Source organism: Meles meles, chromosome 12, assembly GCF_922984935.1.
Source record: "Meles meles chromosome 12, mMelMel3.1 paternal haplotype, whole genome shotgun sequence".
NCBI lineage: Eukaryota > Metazoa > Chordata > Mammalia > Carnivora > Mustelidae > Meles > Meles meles.
In genome coordinates, this window is record NC_060077.1 from 7,584,344 (window position 1) to 7,609,968 (window position 25,625).

Here is a 25,625-nt window from a genome sequence, read left to right on the forward strand (position 1 = left end):
AGGGTTTGCCAATTTGCAGGCAGGGTCTTGTAGTTAATTATTCAGAGTCCTATGACTCATAACCCAGAAACATGTGTGCATGTATACACACACAGACACACACATGCACATATAAACACACAACCTGATTTCATTTTCATTTGCCAGAAGCTGTTTTCTTCTTGAAACAGTGATTTTTGGGAGATAGTAGGGGGCTGGGAATTATTTTCTAAAGAGAAATACTTTCCTGGAATTATTGCTTAAAGAACATTTTATAAATCTGGAATCACATTGTGACCTTGCAAGATACTATTATGCCACTTTACTGAATTATGTCATATCTTGATAGTAAGGTAATTTTGGAAATCTCAGTAATGACTAGGGTTACTGGAACAGCTAGGCTTAACTTTCATTCTTGGTGCTATTTATGATGTTGATTTGAAGCAGTTTTTGGTAGATGAAGTGTCTGATAGGTTATATTTGTCATGTTAAATATAAATTTTGTCCCTTAAAAATAATAAAGGTTTATAGAATATAAAAAGGTGAAATTATATTTCTGATGTTACTCAGTTTTTATACTTTAGAGTTCTCTCTCTAATTTTTTTTTAGTATTTTGTTTATTTATTTGACAGAGACACAGTGAGAGAAGGAACACAGGCAGGAGAAGTGGGAGAGCTAGAAGCTGGCTTCCTGCCAAACAGGGAGCCGGATGTGGGGCACGATCCCAGGATCATGACCTGAGTTGAAGGCAGACGTTTAATGACTGAGTCACCCAGGCACCCCTAAAATTATGTCTCTTAAAATGATTTAATTCTGTTCTTCAAGTATAATTGAAGTATATGGACAGTTGTGCTGGCCTTCCTATCTATTTTTTTTTTTTCAGCATCTATGTAATTCCCTACATGTTGAATATCTACTATGATTTTAGTGTGGAGTGAGAGCTTATGTGCTATTAAAAAAAGTGAAATATGTAGATTTTATTTTTCCTCCCAACATTATTCACTAGCCAGGAACATATACACACAACAAAATTCAAGTAATAGTATGAGGCTGCCGGTGATTAATGGTTGCAGACATGAAGAATAACACTGTCATGTTGTGAACAGAGAAACACTCCTTAGTGTATAGCATTCATTTCTCAGATATTTATTGAGCAGCTGCTAGTATAGAGGAGAACATAAAGCATATTACATAACAGGCATTTAAATATTTGTTGAATATTGCCAGCAAATAAGGTAGGTACTGTGCCTGCCCCCAGATTTCTCATAGTTTCTTGGGGAAAAAAGCCATAGAAATGAATCATTACAACTCAGCGATAAAAAACACTTTTATCTTGATGATAAAAGTGCTGATTTGTAGATGTTAGAGTGCTGTGCTGGCTGATCTGGGACAAGAAAGATGAACAAAATTAAATTAGAGGAGGACAGGATAGAGTGGGCTGAAAGAGGGATTCCAGGCCAAAACAGGCTTACTAGTGATCAGTGGTATTTTATATGCAAGTTCTCACTCTAGTATCTGCCTCAGAGCGTTCACCAGCCCTGTGGAATTACATGCATTGTTTTGCTCTTCCATGCATTTTTCAGGAGAAAGAGTCTATAATAACTTTTTAAAAATTATTATTTTTAAGATTTTATTTATTTATTAGGGAGAGAGCGAGCATGCATGCATGTGCACAAACAGGGAGAGGCAGGCAGAGGGAGAGGGAGAAGCAGGCTGGATGTATGGCTCCATTCCAGGACCCTGGGATCATGACCCGACCTGAAGGCAGCCACTTAAGTGACTGAGCCACCAAAGTGCCCCATTTAAAAAAAAAAAAAAAAAAAAAATATATATATATATATATATATATATTTTAAGGTTTTATTTATTAGAGAGAGAGAGGAGTCTATAGTAACTTTCATTACATTTACTTATACTGTAGAATCATAACCACAAAATGATTGAGAACCAAGGACTTAGTCTTTCAGTATAAGTCTGCTCTTGAGCCAACCTATATAGTCCCAGGCGTCAGGTGGTAGAAGTGTCTTCCTCAGCAAAGACACACTCCTCCTCTCTTATTTCATCCCATGACCTAAGTACAAAACACCAGATGGAAATTCTTCCTTTCTGTATTAGTCTTGGAGTATCCATGTGTCTCTCTGTTTCTCTCTGTCTCTGTGTGTGTGTGTGTGAGAGAGAGAGAGAGAGAGAGAGAGAGAGAGAGAAATTGAGTGAACTTTGTTTTTTACATCAGGTATAGTTGAAACTCGGAGATTGAAGAGTGTAAAAATTGATAGTGATAGTTGCTGAGTTCTTTAAACCTGTTTCTTGAGTGAAAAGAAACTTCATCCTCATACTTAACCCATCTTTACATCTGAGTAACTAATTCTGTCTTAGGTTGGGGGTCAGGGCCACAGTACTCAGGGACTTCATTAATTTTGTCCCAACCTTGTCTGAGGTATCTGGTAACTTTGCTAACTCTCTGCCATATCACTGCTGAACACGACATTTGAAATTGCTCCCTCATATAGAGATAAATCAGTTGCGAATCCAGTAGTTACAAAACTGAATAAAAATACTACAGTTGACCCTTGAACAACATGGTTTGAACTCTACAGGGTTCACCTATACCTGTTTTTTTGGGGGGGGGGGTAGAGTTCAGTACAGTACTGTAAATGTATTTCCTCTTCCTTGTGATTTTCTTAACATTTTCATTTCTCTAGCTTGCTTTATTGTAAGACTATGGTACATAATACACAGAACATACAAAATATAAAACAGATTAACATCTGTTTATGCTGTTGGTAAAGCTTTGGTCAGCAGTATGCTGTAAGTACTTAAGTTTTGGGTGAATCGAAAGTTATACACGGATTTCAGCAGCACGGGGGCTTGGAGCCCTGAACCTTACATCGTTGAAGAGTCAGCTGCACTTTACTCATAGCAATTTTGTGTTTTCATGTTTCTCTTCCAGTGTGTAGGAAATCACTGACACATAGAAACTGATTAGCAGTTGAAGATCATTAAGTCATTTATGACTGTCATTTGGAACCAGATAGTTTCAGGTTTAAGAGTCAGTAGTTTCCATGGCTATTTTGTGTAATAGTGATAATAACCTTTTTTGACATTGCCTGACAAAGAAGTAGGATATGTAGTGGGAGCTCCAGCACAGCGAGTCAGACTCTCGGGATTTTCGTGAGCTTTTTGCCTTTTGCTTTTGTACTTGAGTGGTCTTGGCTATGTGCTGCTCCTTTACCCCTAACCCCTTGTTTGTTTGTACTGGAATGAAATCCGCAAATAGGATTTGTGACTTCTACTTCATAGAAGGGCAAGGGTTTTGAAATAGGCTTTACACTTTGTCTTTTTTAGTCAGAGATTTTTTTTTTTTTTTTAAAGATTTTATCCATTCACCTGACAGAGAGAGAGATCACAAGTAGGCAGAGAGGCAGGCAGAGAGAGAGGAGGAAGCAGGCTCCCCGCGGAGCAGGGAGCCCGATGCGGGGCTCGATCCCAGGACCCTGAGATCATGACCCGAGCCGAAGGCAGCGGCTTAATCCACTGAGCCACCCAGGCGCCCCTAGTCAGAGATATTTTATCTGTTTTTCTTTTCTGTTACACTATCTGAAGCCTTGGGTTTTTTTCCCCCCTGTACTTAATATATTCATGTTGTTTTTTCTCTTATTGAATAAATGGTTCTTTTGAATTCTGACCTTCAAGACATATATGAGAGTATGAATACTTAAGTGTTTTTTATTAAGTGAGGATGTGTGGCAGTAGAAGACTGCGTGCAGTGTTTGATGTGATTTTGTACCTGTTACATGCCCCATTGCTTTCATGCTAAGCATTGTCGATTTTTAAGAACAACTTCAACTTAATAACAACTCTTAGAGAATAAAGAAACATTAAATAGGTTCATCAATTACATGATGAATCTGGACTTTGAAAATGAGGAAAGAATTACAGAAATGAGACAGCATGAGAGTTCGTATATGTAATAGTTAAATGTTCTCGTCTTGGGATCAGCTGTATACCTGGGCTTACTCCCCATTCTGCTGTCAGTTAGTTGGTGACCTTCTGTAGGTGATAGTCTCACTGTGCCTTAGCTTCTTCAAGTATAAAAATTGACATGTAACATCTATCTCCTAATAGATTTTACGGTAATTAAATGGTATACTGCACCTGGTCATCAAATGTGGTGATGGTGGTGGTGATGCTAGTGGTAATTATTGGTAGTATTATTGGAGGAAGGAATCTGTCACCAACACTAGAGTTTTTCAATGGAAATATCTTTCCATCCATCCATCCTACCTGACTGCCTGCCTGATGAATACAGTGAAGTCTCTGAGCTAAGGTATAAGCTGTGGAGATTTGTTTTAAGTTTTGCTTCTTGAGTATTTCCACCTTACTGGGTATTCACATTTCCTGTTCTAACTTTAATGGTCACGTGATCTTTAACCCTAAAAGCAAGTTAATTTCTAATCTTAGGAAAACGGATTGGGTTGCTTTAAAAATGATTTTCTACACTGTGAGCAAGAAAGATTGTTGTAGAAATTCATTTTCAAAATAAAAGCAGTTGAAGCCAGTGATTTTTTTGGTGCAGCAGTGCTCCAAATTGGCTCTGCCCACAGGGAGTTACATTGTGGCCACAGAAACCATTGCCATTTACTAACCCATCTAACCTGTAATGAGTTGGGTGAAGGCTTGAATTGTTTCCATCCTCCTTGATGGTATGGAAATTACAGAGGGAAAAGCCACGTGCAGAATTGCCTGAATATTGAATAAAGAATTGCTGTATAGCTCTTTTACTGGTGGTTAGAAGAATTACTCCAACTTTCTGACAGGTTTTCTTACAAATATATGTCATTTCATTGAATAATGTTAGGGATTGCTATATTTCATCAATTTCAAAATGTACATTTTCTCCCACATTTTTATATTTTTAAAATCAGTGGTACCCCTTGCGGATGATGGCATCTCGGAATTGGCCAGATGGCAGTTATGATATAGCTGTCATCTGCCGGCACACAAGTGAACTTGGTCATAGCTGCCTATATTGTTGTCACTCCTGTTGAATTGTGTGCATTTTTGGTATCATATGAGTTGAGTTCAGTTGCCATTTAATGTGTCATCAGAAAGATTACCCTGTAATTTGACATTGAAACACAATGTACATAATACAGCATGGCAACAGAAGTGAGGCGCATAATTGCTGTTGAAGAAATGGCTGCAGTTCCTTTTTTCCTGCAAAGCCATTGCCATGTGCTTCACCACACCTATAAAAGAAAACACGTAAGTAGAAGAGGCTCCACAGTGCTCCTGTTTCTGAGGTCTCTGCGAAAGCGGTGCATATCCCATGCCAAGCCAGAAAGCCAGCATTATAACTTGCGAAATGAGCATCAGTAACTAGGAAGACTACCTGTGAGGTACTCTTAAGGAATGCTACCCATATCCTCAATATTCTTGATGACCCAAGAATTGAAATAATGCAAAGTGTGTTTGGTTTTGAAGTGATTCAGAAGTTTAAGACATTTCAGGAATACATCCACCAATTAATTGTGCATAATTTTTTCCATGTGCAAGAATAGTGCATAATAAAATATGCCCAAAGTCAGAAAGTTCTCTCAGCATTTTGTAATGTAAAAATTTAAAGTGATAAAACATTTTGACAATTTAGCGATGTTTTTATTTTCAATAGCTTGTCTCATCTGCGATTATTTGATTTAATGACTCACTAATTTGTTATTGAAACTATAAATATAATTCTTGGTGTAATTATTGTAGGTGCCTAATGGATAAGAACTTCGTTAGGATTGGGAAGTGGTTTGTCCGACCCTATGAAAAGGATGAAAAACCAGTCAACAAAAGGTGAGTCTTATGCTTTTAGTTTTCATTCCTTTTGCTTGACCACTACTGTGTTTTGGGAAGAGGTGGGTGGGGGAAGCAACTTATTTATTTTCTAATAACCTTAGTAATTTAGATGTATTAAAATAGATTACTGGATTCCATTTTATTAAATATTCTATCAATTTTTGTGGAATATTGGAAATTGGACTAGAAAGATTATCAATAACCTATGTGTAAGCTCCTTCTTACGACACTATTTGGAATGAAAATATTCTATTTTGTTATTTTCATTGTCCCCCCCCCCTTTTTTTTAAATCTTCCTTCCTTAAAGTGTTATATGGCATAACTTTAAAAATAGCTAAAGTCAAATGGTGATAGTTTTTATAGGATTGATTGATTCCCCTTAAAAGTCAGTGAATACTTCTTTGAGAATTCTCCAACCAGGACTGTAATTTACTTTTCTAAACAATACTAAATTTTCAACTATTATTTATTGTATGCATGGCTTTAAAGGCAGTCCTTTATACTAAACACGCATGGAATTTTAGATCATTCAAACCAGGATCAAAAACCAGAGCCTTCAAAGCCAAATATTTACTCCACTTACCTCTGAACACAGCATAGACTTAATTGGAGTCATAAGCTGATGGGTGATTATTTCATTTCTGAAGAGGAGTGCACACAATCTCAATTCTATTTTACTGTGTGTGAACTTTCCCCATGCTAAGGATTCCAGCTTCTGGCTGCAGATAAGAGCTCTTGAAGCTTTACATGGTAGCCGTAAGGTTAGATACTTTTAGGTAGTTTGCCACAATTTTGGCTGGCAGCTCCTGCTTCTCTTGGAACCTTTACTTTCTTAACTTTTCTTGTTCCTACCAGTGGTTTAATTAGCATTACCCTTCTCTCCAACCTGTATGTCTTAAAGCTTTGATGAAGTGGTTGTGGAATCTCATTAAGCAAGCCTAATTTATGAAAATTGGGGTTTCCTTTTTCAAATCAGATAAATTAGGGAATTGTCATTAATTTTTTTTTTTTTTTTGCCAAATCACCATGAACTTCTTTAAAATATTTTCCCTTTTTTAGTACATTTCAAATCCTTTAGGATTTATTAGAAAATGTGTTTTTAAAAAGATTTTGTCAGATATATAGAGAGCGCATAAGCCAGGGATACAGCAGGTAGAGAGAGAGGCAGAAGGAGAAGCAGGCTTCTCCTAAGCAAGGAGCACAATGTGGGGCTCAATCCTAGAACCTTGGGATTATGACCTGATCTGAAGGCAGACATTTAACTGATTGAGCCACCCGGGTGCCCCCCCCCCCCCCAATGTATTTAAATAGGAAGTAGGTGTTATGTATAAAAAAGTTTGCCTGAAAAGGATAATAAAACTTTAAAAGAGTACTAGTGTGTATGGGTGTGTAAAAGTGTGGTTTTGTTTACAGATGCTTTGATGGAGAGAAATTTTTTTCCTTTGTTTATATTGATTTGGTCTGACTAATGCATTTGTTCCATCTTAGTGTTTCCTTAAATTTACAGATGATGTAGATATTCTGTAACTCGTTTGGGGTTCAGGTGGGCTGAACTGGTGGTTCAGGTTTGGACTTTTAGGTTGATAAGTGAATGGTTATATATGGTGTTGCTTTGATACAATGATCTTTACCATTCATTGCTGTGCACCTCTCCATGCTCAGTGTATGTTCTTACAGCTGGTGAACGAACAGAGCCGGTTCCGAAACTTTTGAACCGTAGGTATAGGCATTTGTACGGTGATTTCACAGTAATTTGGGGGTGAAGGGGAAATGTGGAAATAAAAAAGGGACTGAAAGAGTAGCAATCAGTATTTTAATAGTAAAAACTAATGTTTGAAGTTAAATGTAGTTACCAAATCTATTTTATATAACATCTATATGTCTTTGCACTGGGATTTACATCCCAGAAGTATTCCTGACTTTAGCAAACTGGATGTAACTAATACGTGTTGTATATTTAGATAATTTAATTTGTAACTGGGAGGCTGTTGATTTCTGAGCAGTGTAATTGAATTATTATTTTTAGATTTTATACTCATGGTTGAATGTAGAACTTCATTTTATTGTAGTATAGAAATGTTAATGATCTTGAAGAAAACCATTTTAGGAGATATTGTTAACAATTGGCAAATTTTAAAACCAAACATTCAATTTTAAAAGTTTGGCATTTGCTGGAGCGCCTACGTAGCTCAGATGGTTAAGCATCTGCCTTTGGTTCAGGTGATGATTTCCTGGTCCTGGGATGGGATGGAGCCCTGCATTGGCACATCAAGCTCCCTTCTCATTGCCCTCCACCCCCAACTCATGCTTACTCTCTCCCAAATGAATAAATCTTTTTATAAAGTTGGCATTTGCTATAATAAAACTATGTTAGGCATAGTGTTTTTTTCCACTTTTATTTTCTGAATGAAAAGTAGAGCCTCTTGTTGGATGCTAAAATAGGATCTTAGTGTCAAGTCATTTTGGATGGACAGAGTGATGCTATAGAGGAGGGCATTTAGATTTAGAAGATTGGGGATCACATCCCGTGCCTCTCTTTAGAAGTTAAATAAGCTTTTTGACAAGTTGTTTAGTTTTTCTGAGCTGAACTTTGTTTTTGGCTGTAGCTGAGTTGATGATAGTAATTACTACCTTAAAGGATTATTGTGAAGATTAAATGAGGTAATTTATGTGGCTAGTTTATACTTTACTTGAGAAGAAGCAAAAGTGCTAAACAAATTTTATTTACAAATTTGTATTTTTAGGTATGCTCTTATTTGATGCCATTAGATACAAATAAGAGAAATACATTTTAAAGAATAATATTCTAATTATAAAATTAGTAGGTCTAGATATAGATACTTTTGTTCAATGGAATAAAAATATGATTTAACATACAGAATCTTTTATGTAGCTAAAGTAATCCTAATAGTGTTGACAAATTAATTTATTGCTGAATAGGTTTCATCTATTAGATTAACAGCATATGAGTTCCTGAGCTATAATTGCTCTCTGCATTGATAGTAAAACTAAATCCTTTGTTAGTAGACTCTAAAAGAGTCCTTAATGTTTGATATGATATGATGGTCAGGATAATTCTAGAAAAATTATCATATATATATATAAATTTGAACAGTCAGGTCCAAGAAGATAAAAGAAATTTATTCATATTGTCTTTTTCTTTATGGTGACATCTTTTGTTACTCATGTCCTTTTTTTTTTTTTTTTTTTTTTTTTAAATTTTTAAATTTTATGTATTTGACAGAGAGGTATAGAGAGGGAACACAAGCAGGGGGAGTGGGAGAGGGAGAAGCAGGCTTCCCGCTGAGCAGGAGGATCATGATCTGAGCCAAAGGCAGATGCTTAATGACTGAGCCACCCAGGTGCCCCTGTTACTTACATCCTTAAGAATATAATAGGTAGGAAAGAAAACTTTGGCTTTCTCCTAAAGAGTTGTGACAACTCACATCAAACATACACAGTTTCTGGGTTTCTAAAGAATGTTGAACTTGAAAAAAACTTTTCTTTCCATGATATGCTTAAATACAAACCAGTGAAGGGGTGCCTAGGTGGCTCAGTTGGTTAAGCATCAGCCTTAGGCTCAGTCTTGATATCAGGGTCCTGGGTTTGAGTGAGCTGGGCTCCCTGCTCAGCGGGGAGTCTGCTTCTCCCTTTCCCTCTGACCCTTCTCTCCCCACTTGTGCTCTCTCTCTCTCAAATAAAAATAAAAAAATTTTTTTTGAGAGATATAAAAATACCTCACAAATAAAAAAAGTGAAAACTGTATTCCTTTAAAATAATTTAGAAATTATTCATGGAGATTCCTTCTCTTTAGTCTCATGTCAGCCTATATTTGATTACTGCAGAACTTGAAGTTTATACACTTTATTTTTCGAATGCTAGTTTTAGTAAAATAATTGATTGCTCCCAGTAATCGTTTGAACGTTTGATTTTTTTTCTAGTATCAGATGTGCTAGTGTCAGGCTTGAATTAACACAAATACATACTTGTTAGTGCATTTTCTGAATTCATCAGCTGTTTCTTCCTCGTGTGCAAACCTACCCGCTCTTGGATGATTCTACAAATAGCCTTATATAGTTTTAAATATTCTAATTACTTTGTATGTGCTGCTAGGAGATATGCATGTGTGGGAGCTCACATATACTTGAAAGTATATAATTTTGACTGCTTTTGTGTTGTTTCGTCTGGGTATTTTTTCTACTTTAGAGCCAGAGATTAATTTCTTTTATATGTTTTCATAATACCTCAACTATATATCCAAGAAATGCCCTTATCTTCTGGTTTTAATAGCAAAAAAAAAAAAAAAGGATTTTTATAACAAGATGAAGTACTTTGATGTAGGAGAATATTTAAAGCACTTGAAAGCTTCCCTGCCCTCTCTTTCCTTACCACTACCTTCCCTGTGTTCCTTTTGACTTCTCAGGCATCTTCCCATCCTTTTTCCCTTTAGTTTTCTTATGATGGCCCAGTTATCTGTGTTTCCATCTAGAGATGCACAGATGAAAAGGCAGGGAAAGGAATCCCTCATCCAGACTATAAGCAGACATGTAAACAGGTGCTTGCGGTGTGAAAGGTAAAGGGAATCTCTTCTTAGTGTCCAGAAAAATATGATCACTGGTGATCATTATTTTCAGTTTTTATCATAAATTTACTTTTTTACAGGTGGTACCTTTTGCCATATATCTGGTGATGAGGGCTGGCTGATGGGAAGTCCATAAAAGATTATTAAATGGAACAATTTGGACTTATCTAATCACACATCAGAGTTTCACGGCCTTTTAAAAATATAAAACACAGTCATTTTCTGCTGGTTTATCATTTTCAGTAATTATCTGCTGATAAGATATAGCAGAAGATACTCTGTATTTTGTCACTTGAATATATTTGAGAATTGTGTGCAAAGTGAGAAGAGGGATGCAGTTAGAGTCTTGAGTATTGGCATTTGCAGGTGGGTAGAGGAAGAGGAATATGCAAGGAGACTGTGAAAGGTAAATGACAAGTGAGAGCCAGGAGGGTTGGTGTCACCAAAACCATGGATTTTTAGTTTCATGATTCACTGTGGCTGCCATACAGGCCCTGTAAAATATACAGTAAAAGGACGGATAGCTTTGGCAGTTATGTAGTCGGGATGACTATACCTTGAGCAGTTTCAGCAGAGAGGTGGATTTGAGGTTGTAGTAGTTTGAGTTACAAATGCGGGTTGAAATGAAGATACTGAATATAGGGTTCTTCTGTATTGGCTACAACTAGCTGCAAAGGGAAAAACTGCTGCATTTAGAAAGGGAGGAGAGAAACATTTAAGAAGAGCCTATGCTAAAACTCAGAGATACTGTCTATGGTTTTAAAAAGTGTCTTTCATGTAGTATGCACTCTGTTTTGTTCACAAACATTATGCAGAGAAGGATTTTAACTGAAAGACCATTTCAGCCGGAGGTGATGGTGATTAACTATATGCTGTCTAGGTAACTCTTCTTTTCTCTCTCTTTTTTTAAAAAGATCTTTATTTACTTGAAATCGAGAGTGGGCTCACAAGCAGGGGCAGGAGGGGGTGTGGGGAAGAAGCAGGCTCTCTGCCCAGCAGGGAGCCTTATGTGGGGCTCTACCTCAGGACCGCGACCTGAGCCGAAGGCAGACATCGAACCCACTGAGCCACCTAGGTGCCCTGAAGTAGCTCTTTTACTTTGTTTTTCTTTCTTTCCTTTTTCCTTAATAACCAAAACAGAATTACCACCATTTTAAGTTTTTTAATTTGTTCTGTTACTGCTCTAAAGGAGACTGCGATCGAAACTTATATCCTCAACATTAATAATTGATTTTCATAATTTAAAATAAAATATGTTTCAATATATATTGCCTACTTTCAAGAAGGATTTTAAACACTTTGCAGTAAAATATATACTTTGTTCTTTAATGTACTAGAGAGGTTCGATGAATATTGTTGCTGTAATTCCCTCTTTCATTCCTATTAGTGGATTGAAACTAAGCTGGAAACAAAGCTCTCCCTGTTCACTAGTATATGCTCTTCCATTAACTATTTGACCTTGTGGGACTTAACTCTTAGTGTTATTTCCAAAAGGTGTTTCAGTTTTCAGATTCTCTAATTTTAGGAAAACTGTAGAATCTAGGCATGCTCCAAATTAGTCAGTTTCCCTGCCTTTCCCTCTCTGTCTATGTATCTATTTTTCCTTCTTTTTTCCCGTGTATGTATGTGTGTGTATGTATGTATGTATATGTATGTGTCTCTCCTTCTTCCTTTCTCTACCACCAGGAGCATATTGTTTTGGTTGTGTTTGGCTTTGTTATAAGCAGAAAGTGAGTTCTCTATGTACCATCCAAGAGATTGGATAATGCTCTTCCAATGTATCTGAAAGCTTTAAAGGACATATTTGAACAGGGGTTTGGGTGGTTGTTCACTTCAGCAGTGCCCTTCATAATCAGAAGAGAGGGAGAGGAAATTTTAGGTACCAAGGGGGGAGTTAATTTGAGCTGTTATTTTAGTTTTCTAACATACCTGACCACCTATTTTACCTTTGTTTAAGATATTTTAGCTAAATGCCACTTCCTTTGTTAGGTTAAAAAAAAGTCACCTGAAGGGTCAAGGACATGAATGAATGGAGGTTCAAATGATTAACCTTTTGGCAGCATGAAGGAAGTATGTTCATTTTGCTCCTAATGTTTTAGGATATTGTTTATAGTAAGTTTCTCCCTTCATATAAACTTTAGTGAGTCTAAGCACTGTAGAAGTATATTGTGGTATGTCAGATAGCTAATCTTGTAGGTTAATAAAAGTGATTATTCTGGAAATAAGCTGAATTAAAAAAAATTTTTTTTAAAGATTTTATTGTGAGAGAGAGCACGGGAGGAAGCACAAGCAGGGAGAACACCATAAGCTGCAATTTAAATTGAGTGCTTATGTATTTCCTGCTTTGTAAGATAGCTTAATTTAAGTTACTTTGCTGAAGTGTCTTAGAGTTTAGATAAAAGTGTAAAATATGTTCTTGGAAGGTCATTTTCACTCATAATTTCTCATAGCATATCAATAGCATTTGGGAAACTTTTATGGGAAGTTAAAAAGACATGTCTGAGGGAGATGACTGCTCCTGCTTTTATTATACTATTTAAAAAATTTTTTTCAGAGCTATATGCTTGTGTTTTTATTTATAAAACGACTTTGTGGACTGGCCATCAAGAAGATAGGGGGACATTTCTAAATTTCAAGTTGGAAGATTCAGCCACACTGAGTATAAATTTGTTCTCCAAAATGGCTCAGAAATATGAAAATCCTGATAATTATTTATAATTTCTTATTGTAGTCTACCATATATCTCTGGTACCCAGATTATTCTAAAAGGTTAATAACCATGGGTTTTCTAATATCAAATTGTCTAGATATCATGCTTTTCACTTCCATTTAGTTTTTAATATCCTTATAGTCAAGATTTAGTGAAAATCAACATTTCATGGGCACAAGACAGATTTTGAAAGAAGCACTAAGAATAAAGACCATATTTTATTTTCGATATGGTAGTTTTCAGTTCTGCAATTTCCACTGTATCTTTCTCTTGCTTCCACTTATCAGCTGAGATTTCCCATTTTGTTAATTCACTATGAACACATTTTCCTTTATGTCTCTAAACATAATTAAAATAATTACTGTAAAATCTTGGTTACTAAATACAGTATCTGGACTATATCCATTGGTTATCTTTTGTCTTCATTATGGGTTAGATTTTGCTTTATCTTCATCTGGTGAATAATTTTGAATTATATTTTGGGCATTGAAAATAATATAAGGACTCTGGATTCTGTTTTATTTCACTGAAGAATGTTAATTTCATTTAGACTTTTGTTTTGATTTGTTTTAAAGCAGTAAACTTTATCTGAACTTAGACTCCAGCCTCCTGTCTTACACCCGTGGTGGTTAGCAGTTGAAATCTTTTTACTTCTTTTAATGTAAGGTTTCTCAATCTCAGCATTGTTGACATTAGGGGCCAGATGGTTTGTTATGGATATTGTCCCATGCACAATAGGATGCCTGTTGCCTGGCTTCTACCTGCACAATGCCAGTAATGCCTTCCTCCTTCATTAGTGACAACCCAGTATGTCTCCAGATATTGCCAGATGTCCCTTGGGAGGCCACATTGCCCCCAGTTGAGAAACCACTGTTTTCGTCTTAATTGCAGGAGGGTCTACCAGAGATTTGGTCAGAATTTTATCTCCACTGTCTTTTTCCCAGGCTTTTCCTTTCTCATTTTCTAGATGCTTGGTCGGTCTCTCTCTCTCTTCTTTTTTAAAGATTTTATTTATTTATTTGAGAGAGCATGAGGAGGGTCAGAGGAAGAAGCAGACTCCTGGCTGAGCAAGGAGCCTGATGCAGGACTTGATCCTGGGACTCCAGGATCATGACCTGAGCCAAAGGCAATTTTAAGCAACTGAACCACCCAGGCGCCCCTAGCTGCTTGGTTTCTTTGAACTCAGTCCTCTGGTTCTTCAAAGCCAGTAAGATTGGAATTTGTATTAGTTTCAGTCTTTCCATGTGGCTCAACCTGCGCTCTTGTTGAAAACTTTTTTTTGAAGAAAGGGAAAGCTCACACAGTGCTGTTGCTTCTTTGCATATGTAGACTCTTGTCCCCTCTTTAAGTTCTTGCCTGTGTTTAGTAACTTTATTATTTAGTAACATTTATTTTTAGCAGATTTTAGTATTTTCTTTATTTTTTGCAGGGAGAGATGTATTGGTTTGGGAGAAGCTACTTTATTATTACCTGAAATGGAACCTAATGAATATTTTAGGACAAAAAAACTATAATTTTGTTAACCTCTTGTTATCTGTGCTTTACTTAGATTTGCATTATTTTTCTATTAATAATTGGATGGCTTAGCATCTGGGCCTGAATCACCTTGTAGGAGACTTTAATTTTAATATTTGAATTAATTAATGAAATGACACCTATTTTCTTGGTGATTTCAGTATTTGGGTGGTGTAAATTGTTCTCAGTTTATTAATTAATGGCTTTTGTGTTATTTACTGTTTTAAAAGTATTAATGTTTATAGTCTCTTCCCCCAAACTTATAAGCACGAAACATCTTTTTAAAAATGTAAAGGCATGAAAGTTTTTATTATTTCTTTTCTAAGTTGACATTTATATAAAGCCTTGTCCCAAGTCACGTTTAAAACTTTACAGAAATGTTCGTAAATAGTCCTTGTTAATTTCCTTTAGGGAAAGAGGTAGAATGAGAAATGGAACAGGACAGTAAAAGAAAGAAAGGTCCAGGAGGTTGCCAAACTAAAGAAAGGACCAAATGGGTCCTTTCTTTGAAAGGTGAGATGAGGGGGCACCTGGGTGGCTCAGTGGGTTAAGTCTCTGCCTTCGGCACAGGTCATGATCTCAGGGTCCTGGGATCAGGCCCCACATCGGGCTCTCTGCTCAGCAGGGAGCCTGCTTCCCCCTCTCTCTTCTGCCTGCCTCTCTGCCTACTTGTGATCTCTGTCTGTCCAATAAATAAATAAAATCTTTAAAAAAGAAGGAAAAAAAAAAAAGAAAGGTGAGATGAGTGCTCTCAGTAAAATGTTGGGCCTGGGGCATCTGCATAGGATGTTGGCAGTAGGGGGAAAGCACTACAAATTAGAGTTAGATTTCAGGACATTTCTCTTTCACCTTCAGGCAAGAATGTTCATTTCTTAAAAGAAAGTTAAGAATACGGTTTGAAATTGTTGCTTTTGGTTGACTTTATGTAAGTTTCTTCCTCACTTTTCTTCATCATTTTATTGAAACACAATTAAAAATATTAAGATTACATAAGCAAATTTCACTCTCCTTTAAACAACTAAGCCTAGGTTTGCGCCTTTTTTTTGTGGTAGAATGGAAATTGTTTTTCGGATTGTTTAGGACTGAGTAAGATAAGATTGAGTAAGATAGCATGAAGTGGCTAGAACCTAGCATGCAGCTGGGTTTTGTGTGTGTGTGTGTGTTTTAAGATTTTATTTATTAGAGAGATAAAGAATATGAGTGGGGAAAAGAGCAGAGAGAGGGGACAAGCTGACTGCTCACTGAGTGCAAAGCCTGATGGGGGGTTTGAGATCATGACCTGAGCCAAAATCAAGAGTCTGTCACTTAACCAACCGAGTCACCCAGGAACCCTGTGGCTATTGTTTTAATGGTGGTTGATTGCCACTAGTGGTGGAAGAGGAATAATTTTTCTAAAATTATTTAGAAAAAAAGTTAAGGATAAATACAATTTTTTATGTTTCTGGTAGGTTCCTATATGAGAGGCAGATTGCTATTAAAATATTTTTTTATATATGTGATTGCATTAAATGAATTAAATTTTTCTGCTATAAACCTTTTTATATAATGGCTACAAGCTATATAAGAAATGGCTTATTGTATCTTGATTCTACCCCTAAAATATTAATATGAGCTGTTTCTCTGTTTTTAAAGCATTTTTTTTTACTTCATATTTTAAGGTCTGATAAAAATCATCTCCATTATGGTATGAGTTTTAAAACATGATACTTATTTGCATTGTAATTCTGTTGCTGACCTTTTATATAAAGGAATCAAAGGGAAAAAAAGGGAGAGTACCTAGTATTTTATAGTCATCTGGCTTACCTCTTTGGTATATTTGAAGTGTTTGAGAATATTGTAAAAATAAAGCTTTTATTAAGTGTGATTCTTAGAAAGTATTAAATGCAGATCTGAGAACCTATCAGTCGAACATGATAATATATACTTCATTTAGGGTTTATTAATAGTTATGTAAGGTTGAAGCATTATAGCTTAATATTTATGGTTTTGGAAAGCTCTGGATGCTAAGATGTAATACTAACTTATATATTATGGAACCTCCTCCTTATCCTAATGTTGGGTCTGCAGTTACAGTCTTCTGCCTGTCTGCATCTTTTGACTTCAAGTTTCTCCTGGTTCTAATCACTCTGCCCTGTATAGACTTGACTTGACTGTCTTCCCTTCTCTTTCCTTCCCTTCTGTTCTCTTCTCTTCGTTTCATCTCTCTTTCTTTTTCTTCTTTTCTTTTAAATACATATTTTAAGTTTTTATTTAAATTTCAGTTAGTTCCTTTACAGACTTCTGTCAGACTACTCTTGGTGAGGTACTCTCCCACATAAGAATGCTATGTGGTGTCAGCTATGTTTTAGATGTTACCCACACTTTATTTGGCATCACTGCTCCCCAGTAGAAGCCTTTTTGTCCAGCCACAGTTGCCCATCACAATTCCTGGCATTATCTAAACTCCTTTTTTCTTTGTGCATGTTCTTTTTCCCCCAACCTTTCTGTCTCCCCTGGTATAGAGTTGACTTTGATCTCTCTTCTTTGAGCTGCTACTGAGGCAACTTTTCTAGCTGTTTTTACCCTGGCATTTTACCTCTAAATTTATTAAGAGTATGTTTTTACTTCTGTTCTTATTTATTCATTTAAAAATTTTTTTATTCTTGAATTTGTACTAAGGAAGATGAGAATTTAGTCTTTTTTTTTTTTTTTTTGCTATTCCTGTATCATTCCATCATTGACTCTTTAGAACAGAATCATACTTACTTTGGTGTCCAGTGTGCATCATTTTTTCCCTTTTGTTCTACTCAACATCTATTACAATTTCTAGTACAAAGAATATTGCAGGTTTTGTTGAACTGAATGAAATAAACGTTTTTGTTGTGAATCTATTTAGTTTGCCCAAGGATGTCTTAAAGGTCCTCTAACATAAAACACTGAGTTAGATCATTTGGGGGGGAAAAAAAAGATTCCCTTTACCATGCTTAAGAGATGATTGTTTAGGGGCACCTGTGTGGCTCAGTCAGTTAAGCATGTGCTTTTGGCTCAAGGTCATGATCCTGGGATCCTGGGATTTAAGCCCCCAAGGTTGGGCTCCCTGCTCAGTGAGGAGTCTGCTTTTCCTTTTCCCTCTGCCCCCACCCCACCCCCGTTCACACGTGCTTTCTCTCATTTTCTCTGTCTCTCTCTCAAAAAAAAAAAAGGTGATTGTTTAAAATATCACATTTTGTAAATTGGTTACAAATCTTTGATTCTTCTAATAATTGGTTTTATGTGAGTTTTTCTTCAATATTACTGTATTGAGGGGTTTCCTCAAGTCTCAAGTTTGAGCAGTTGGCTCTTTATAATGGTTAATTACTTCAGTTTAAGTGTTGCCTAGTAAAAAGCCCACATTACTCTGTTGGATGTTGTCCTCCATTAGTGCTCTGTGAATTACTACTCTTATTAGTAGAAGCAGCCTGAACACATTTTGAGATTTTAACATGGCTCATAGAAAGAAGGGGGGCAGGAAGGCTCTCTAAATTGGTTGTGCACAGAAGAGGCTAGAAGGAACATTGGTGGCCAGCATTTGAAGTATTAGTGTGTACTACTGAAATTGACCAGTATAATTTACAGTGTTACCTGGTACTGAGGATGTAAGAAAACAGAGAGATACTTTAGTATGTATGATTGAAGACAATTGGTTAAAGTTGTTCTGTCAGCTGAGATTTAAACACAACAAAGGATAATGTAGAAGGTAAGATTCACTGAAAGAGAAAATTGGAATATTAGCTGGAGATACTTAAACTTAATCTCAGTGGTCTTAAAAGTATTGTGTCAATTTTATTGTAGCATGCCACCTCCCACCTTTTGTTTCCTAATTATAATTTTAAAGTCTAGAATTTAAGCTTTGTATCAGAGTGTGGTTCACATCTCTGAAATACAGCTGCGTTTTGCTGATGATTTGTTGTGTCCTTAATAAGTGATATTTTCTAGGCCTCAATTTCATTATTGAAAAGAAAGGTCACCCTCAACTAGAGTTCCTTACAGAAAGAGCAAGACATTGTGGTATCCCTGAAACACCAACTATGTGAAAATAGAAAAATTGGGACTATGTGCTTTTACTTTTCAACTTTAGCTCCACAGCCCTCTGTTCACAGACTGTTCACAAGTCTCTTAAGAACTGATAAGCTGGTTTGGAACACTGACTATAATCACATATTTAATTAAATACATACTGTCTTGCATTATTCCTTAATCATTTTAAGCATGTTTTGTGGGTTCAGAAAGGTAAGTTACTAACAATACTGACAAGGCCTTCTCTTTACCCCTAACCCTTAGAAACATACAGTGCTAAAAATACCTAGTGAAAATTCAATAAAATATTTGTTAAGTACATTTCAATCCAGAGGATTCTTCCATTGAAGGATATTACTGGTACATTAGAATGCGTTTCACTGTTTGAAGTACAGTACAGGGTATGTTCTGGAGATGCTGTAGAACAAAGAATTTTGTATTTGTGCTTTGATTTTCTGTAAATGAAGCTTTCCAAATTTCCAGATTTCTCTTAATTCTTCTGAGTACATCATGAGGAAGCCTTCAGTTGGGATGCTGGTAACTTGTGTATCTGATTTCTTTAAGGGCAAATGCGTAATTACTTTGAACAAGTCAGATAGTTTCAGAAACAGCTGAAGTTACTGAGGTGTCAAGTTGGAGCTAAGGCTGGGGTGACATCAGGGTGAGGTGGGATGAGCAGGAGTCACTTGTTCTGACCCACAATATAAGTATTAAGAATTATAACACGTGACTTCAGGAATTAGAACTCTTTATATGTGTGACTTTTTCAAGAAAGAAAGACACATATACATTATTACAAATATATACTAATGGGGCTGAATCTACCAGCCAGTAGACTGCTCCTTTGGAAATAAATGACAGAAATCTAGGGCTTTATTATTACCCCTACTCTAATTATGGTCTTAGTGTACATAGTCAAAATGGTCCATGTATTATATCCTGTGTTTGCTTTCTAACCTCTGAGTAGGAATAGTAATAAAGGTAATAGTAGTGACATCTTCTTTATACAGGTCGTTTTGAGGATTAAATGAGATAACATAAACGGTGGAATGAATGACTACACAAATCAGTCATTTAAAGTCTGTTCTGTAAATTTCATCCTAGTTTCTCTTGGCACTTTATATGCTATTTATTATATTTTAAATGCAGCTGATCCACTTTTCAAAATCAAGTGATCATAATTCAGGAATAGTATTGTTTATCATTTTATTTTTTCTCTTTCGGATCATTTAATATTGTTTATAAACATTAAAGTTATTTTTGTATAAAACATGCATTAAAGGTGGACGATAAAACTTCCACAAAATTTCACCCCTTTATGCCAGCATTTTCATAGTTTTGATTTTGATCTCAAGTGCATCTGTATTTACAAAGAGACCTTTGGACTATAAAGGTTCACTACAAACATGGTAGTCTATTTCTGATATTTTACATGTAAAAGAGTTTTATGTAGTGTCAAACCAACTGTCTGGAGTAGTAAGACGGGATAGCTATGGGGAAAAAAAGGAGGTAGTGTAGGTGAAGAGCAGCCCAGGCAGAGGTGGATCCAGCAGTCACATTGAGTATGGATGAGGCAAGAAGGAAGCTCCTTATAAGCCACCAGGACTTCCAGAAGTTTCTTCTCATTTGGATCTTCTCATTTGGCATCACTTAACACATCTAGAAACCTATATATGAACTTGAGTTTTACTTTTCTTTTCTACCATTCTGCAAAAGGGTTCCAAAAAGAGAGGGCATGGAGTTTTCCCTATTTTTTTCCTCCTTAAAGACACTTATCACTTCCATAGCTTGAGTTGAAAACAGTGATCTAGATGAGAATGTTTGACACGGGGTGAAAAATAATAGAAAGCAATAAAGTGGGAGGTTGAGGGTAAAATAAATTGTTCTCTGTATTTTTAGTTTACTGGCATAGTCTGGCACTAAAAGTTACTAATTATACAAATGTGGCCATTTGTTCTTTTGTCCTTCGCCCTCTATTTAATGAGTAAAACTAGAATGTTTCCTTGGAGCAAATTTAATTCCATTTTACTTGTTCACTTTTTAAAGCTTTCCTAATACTGCTTTTTTGAAGAATTGTTCATAAATCATCCCAAACATTAAAAAAAAAAAACCTGTTGTGTATTTTACTGATTACAAAAGGGTTGAATATATTTACTAAAAATTGGAAAATACAGAAAACCATGTAGAATTTTAAGGAAGTTTAATTGTATTTGAATACATAGATACATCCTTTATTTGAATATGAGAGTGTATGTAGAGGCTTTTCTGGCTTTTTTGGGGGTACTTTATGTATTCCAAACAAATATCCTTCCATAGTACTTGGTGATTATTAAGTGAATCTTTAAAATTTAGCTTTTTAAAAAATAGAGTTATTTCTAGAGACACTGGAGGACAGCTTTAGCATATCAAAATAAAATTTGCAAAAAAGTAAAATTGGGACTCTAATGCAAATATAAAATGAGCAGATTCAAGACATTTTAATCAACTCATTAATTAGTGAAGAAACAGGTAAGATGTTAAAATCAGTTCAGAGAGCATTTTGAGTATTAGGTCTTTATAGAAAATTAATAAGTATTTCTGTAACAGCAACTTAGTACTTTTTGACCGAATAATGTACATAAATTGAATGAAAGAATAAAATTTTTTCCTAAATAATCACAGTTGCTTATTAATAGGATGTATGTGTCTTTTGGGCACTGTATAACTTTTCAGATCTTGAAATCAGAGTGGGCACGGCTACTAACTTTACACATTGCGTTTTATGTTGCAGTCACCACTGAAAACCAGTTTCACTAAGATTTGACTTTATCGTAGGGCCTGCAGTATAGTCTAATAGTGAACCTGCAGACTACCTTGAGCTAGTAGTTTGCATAGTCTCTGACAGATATTGCTTTGTTTCCTGCCCCTGCCAATTTAAAAATGTGTCACCACACCCTTGTGAATTTGCTGCAGGTTTTCAGGGTGCTTTGGACACCCACGCACTAGGTAATCCTTGGATGGTCATTTCCCCTGTATGACATAGAGAGGACACGCTGTTTTCCTTTGGCCCTATGACAAGGTTTTGAATGAAAATTCTTACAAATACCACGGGAAGCTTCTAATTAGAATTGTCAAATTTCTCTCCTTAAACTGCCTGCTGGATGGTCGTGGTATCATTGATGGCCCTGGTAGACTCTCTACTTTTTGTTTTTCCAAACCTTGTCAAGCATGTTGACTGTTCTTAGGCCAGTTAATCATGGCACTATGATTCACTAGTGCTATAGTATAGCAGATTCTTGAACTTTTTGGTCTAAAAACATCTATAAACTTTGAGTACCCATGAGAGCTTTTGTTTGTATGGGTTATACTTACCAATATTTATTCTAAAGAATTAAAACCAAGAAAAGTTAAAATATTCATGACTTCATAAAACAAGAATAAATTCATTGTATTTAGCATAAATAACCTTTTAGTCAGAAGAGTAGAACTGCTTTTGCAATCTCTTTTAATGTCTGGCTTAAGGGTAAAGAGTTGTGTTCTGTGTCTGCTTCTGCATATCGTCTGTTGTGACATCACACATCATGTAGCCCCTGGAAAACTTCATATCGTACTTGGAGAAAACCAGAGTGAACAAGATAATGTCTTCATTGTATTCTGAAAATAGTTTTGACTTGCTGCCTGCTTGGAGTGGAGCTTCATTGTAGAAGTGGTTTGTCCATATTTTAAATCTCTTAAGCAAAGGCAGGTAAACTTTTTTTTGTGAAGGTCCAGGTAGTATCTCCAGCTTTGCAGGGTATATGGTCTCTATCAAAATTAGTCAATTCTGACATTGTGCTGTGAAAACAGCATATGCATATATAAGGAAATGAGCATAAATTGTTCCTGTAAAACTTTTATTTACAAAAAATAGGTGATAGGATGGAATTGCCTTTCTGCCTAACATTCCCAACCTCTGCCCTTAAGAGGAAAATTGCTGTCCAGATAGGTTAAGTGATTGGTTGAGAGCTACACAGCTAAAAAGTGGAAGATTCAAATCCACGCGTTTCTAGTTTTATAACTGCTCCTCTTTGAGTTCTTCATTCTGTCTTCAATAGTAAGGTTAAAGGTTACACATTTAATGCTAGATGATGATTTATTAAAAAAATATTTAGGATAAAAATTCATTTAACTACAAAGTTGTATCAGGGCTAGCTAGCATTTAGGATCTCCCTAGCTACCCAAGAAATGATTTGGGTGAGCATGAGTCTTTAGTATAATAAATCATATGCGCAGCAGAGCATTTTAATTCTTGTGTTCATTCAGTACAGAGTACATATCTGAATATGTTTTCAGCAGAAGTGTGTCCAAGGAATTATTTTATCCTATTTTAACTTATTATTTGGAATGGTAAATACATGTATATAATGTGAAATTTAAACAGCACAGAAAGATGTAGGTAACAAAGTAAGGCTCTTCCCACTCACCATGCCCTAGTCAGCCAATTTCTCTCACACTGTTAAATCCTATCAGCAGTTTCTTTTTATCTTTCCAGAGATTAGTTTATGCAGATATGCACAATGGCATATGGATATATTTCCTTTTTCTGTATAGATAATTTGTCAAATAGTACACATATGCTACCCATTCGTTGGTGCATTGCTTTATTTTACTAGGTTAATCTATTTTAACTGTTCATGATGATATGTTGATCAGCCCACTTATATGTATATAGAACTATTAACTGAAAGCAAAACCGTGTTTTATATTCTCGCGTGGTATTGTCAGATTTACTAATTTCAGAATTTATTTTCTTTGTTAGCTGTACTCTGTGAGTAGCTTTCTATTAGTAGTTTAAAAAAAAAAAAAAAAGATCTTTCCTTGGCATTTGGTGGACATGAGTAAAATAACTTGACAAAGTCCTGCCAAAGAATGTATATCATCAGGAAGGTGAGATGTGAACCCTTGAGGCAGTGGAAGAGGAATCCCTGTGTGTGGTTGTATTCTTGGGCTGTGAAGGAGGCATGATACTGAGAGCTGGGAGGTTCCGGTGTGGGTTCAAGGGAAGAGGAAAGCTTCATGAAGCTAGATGGGCTTTGACAGATCTGAAGTTGGGATGTCTTGGTTGAATGCCAGAGAGGAAAAGGCAATGACAGACCTAGCACAGTGGTGTCTCAAGGAAAAAGATCTGGCTAACTATAGAGGGGGAGTGTGCTTAGCAGTGATGGAGGATGGGAAAGGAGGACTTCTAATAGGAGGACCCCTGAAGTGATTACAGAGTTCCACTGACATTCTGTTACGTCCACTTCTCTTTGCTGTGGCCTCAAGATACATAAGAGATGATGCATTGGTTTGTAGGATCTGTATATGCCCCTGTGTCGTGTGTTTGTGCACCTGCAGACGGTCTAGGTGTTCACTTGGGGTGGAGAGCTGCCGTGAGTAAAGGTAGCTCATAGATACTATAATGTGATATTATACAGCCTTTGCCTTCTGCCACAGTGATAGATTGAGATTTTTGTTTTGAACAAATATGGTGAAGGGAATCCCAAGCATGTAGAGTCAGTACTGCAAGTTCAGAGCTATGGTAAAGTTCTAAAGCCATGAGACTTAGACTAAGTGTTACTGTTCATAAGGGTAGAGATGGAACATTGTTCCCGTAACAGTTGAAAAGTTAAAATAGTTGCCTTTAGAAGTCAAGAATTATAGAATTCCAGAGCCACATCTAAATATTGTCTCGACACTTAAAGATTTTTTAAGGGCTTAAAAAGAGAAAAACCAACTCAGAAAATCAACCTGTCTAATGTGTTACTAAATTCTACTCCTGAACCCAATATTACACTATATGTTAACTAACTAGAATTTAAATAACAACTTAAAAACAAAACAAAACAAAAAAAGAAAATCAAGCCTTCTTTTGAGAGCCCAGTTTAAAATCACACTAAATTTTATGGTGGTTTATCTATAACTTTGCCCCCTATTGCTCTTGATTCCTTGCTTCTGCAGATTTTTACTAACATAGCCTTGGGACTGTTTTTGGTTAGTGCCTTCTGTATTGTCTTATTTTGTCTCCTGCCAAGGATTTTGGCATTTGCAGTCTGCAGGTTCCTATATCTCATGTCAATTTTTTTGAAACTAGGGTATATATCATATGATTACAATTGATATGCACCTAAACCCTATTATAACATTAACCTGAAAATCTTTGTTGTGCTCACTGTTGTCACTATAACCTTTCTTTATGGGTTTAATCAGTTAGCATCTTTTTCAGACTTGAAGGGGAGAGGGGTAAGCCTTTGGAACAGGTTTGCATCTGTTCTGAAAGTCAAATTGAAATGGTAGAATAAAAAGCAACCAAATTAGAGATACTCAGTAGCACAACTTCAAGCTGGAAGGAAAGGGAACTTAGACATGTAAGTTAGGACTAATGTTTGTTGAGATACTGTGCCAAATGTTTTACATAAATTACTTCCAGTCTTCTCTACATACCTGGAGTTTTGTGTTATTTTCTTTGGTTTTACAGATGATGGAGACCTGGAGAATCCTGGTAACAGAGTTAGAAAGTGCTAGAACTAAGAGCATGTCTTCCAGTAGCAGGGCAGGACCTTTACACACACTGCTTCTTGGGTACTTTGTGTCTTACTCCTCACAGAAGCCCTGAAGATTAGAGGTAGGATCATAGATAGTCCTAATTTTAGTGAAGGAAATTGAGATAGAGAGGAGTAAGTAACTTGACCAAGGGCACACTGCCACCAGGTGCAGAAATAGACAAATTTTCTTCCAAGTCTCTTACCCTTAATATTAGCAAACAAATAATAGGTCCTTGTCTTCTTCCCCAAAACAAAAAGGTTAGAGAAAGGTAAAATGTAGAGGCTTGATGATGTTAATTATTATTATTATTATTTTAAAATAATAATTAAAAGGGATGATTCACTTCTTTAGCTCCTGGGCTAGAAAGTCTAACTACAACAATGGGAAATTTTGTGGAGGCTAGACAGAAAGAGAAGG

At 36.0% G+C, this 25,625-nt stretch overlaps 1 protein-coding gene across 3 annotated transcripts in view; it reads left to right on the forward strand.

The window, feature by feature from the left end:
* The window catches only part of MED13L (mediator complex subunit 13L), a 292,534-nt gene that overhangs the window by 155,644 nt on the left and 111,265 nt on the right, over window positions 1–25,625 (forward strand). For all 3 annotated transcript variants that reach the window (XM_046025906.1, XM_046025907.1, XM_046025908.1), the window contains one exon: window positions 5,737–5,820. In XM_046025906.1, the coding sequence (XP_045881862.1) occupies window positions 5,737–5,820 (84 nt within the window). The remainder of the gene's footprint in view (window positions 1–5,736; window positions 5,821–25,625) is intronic.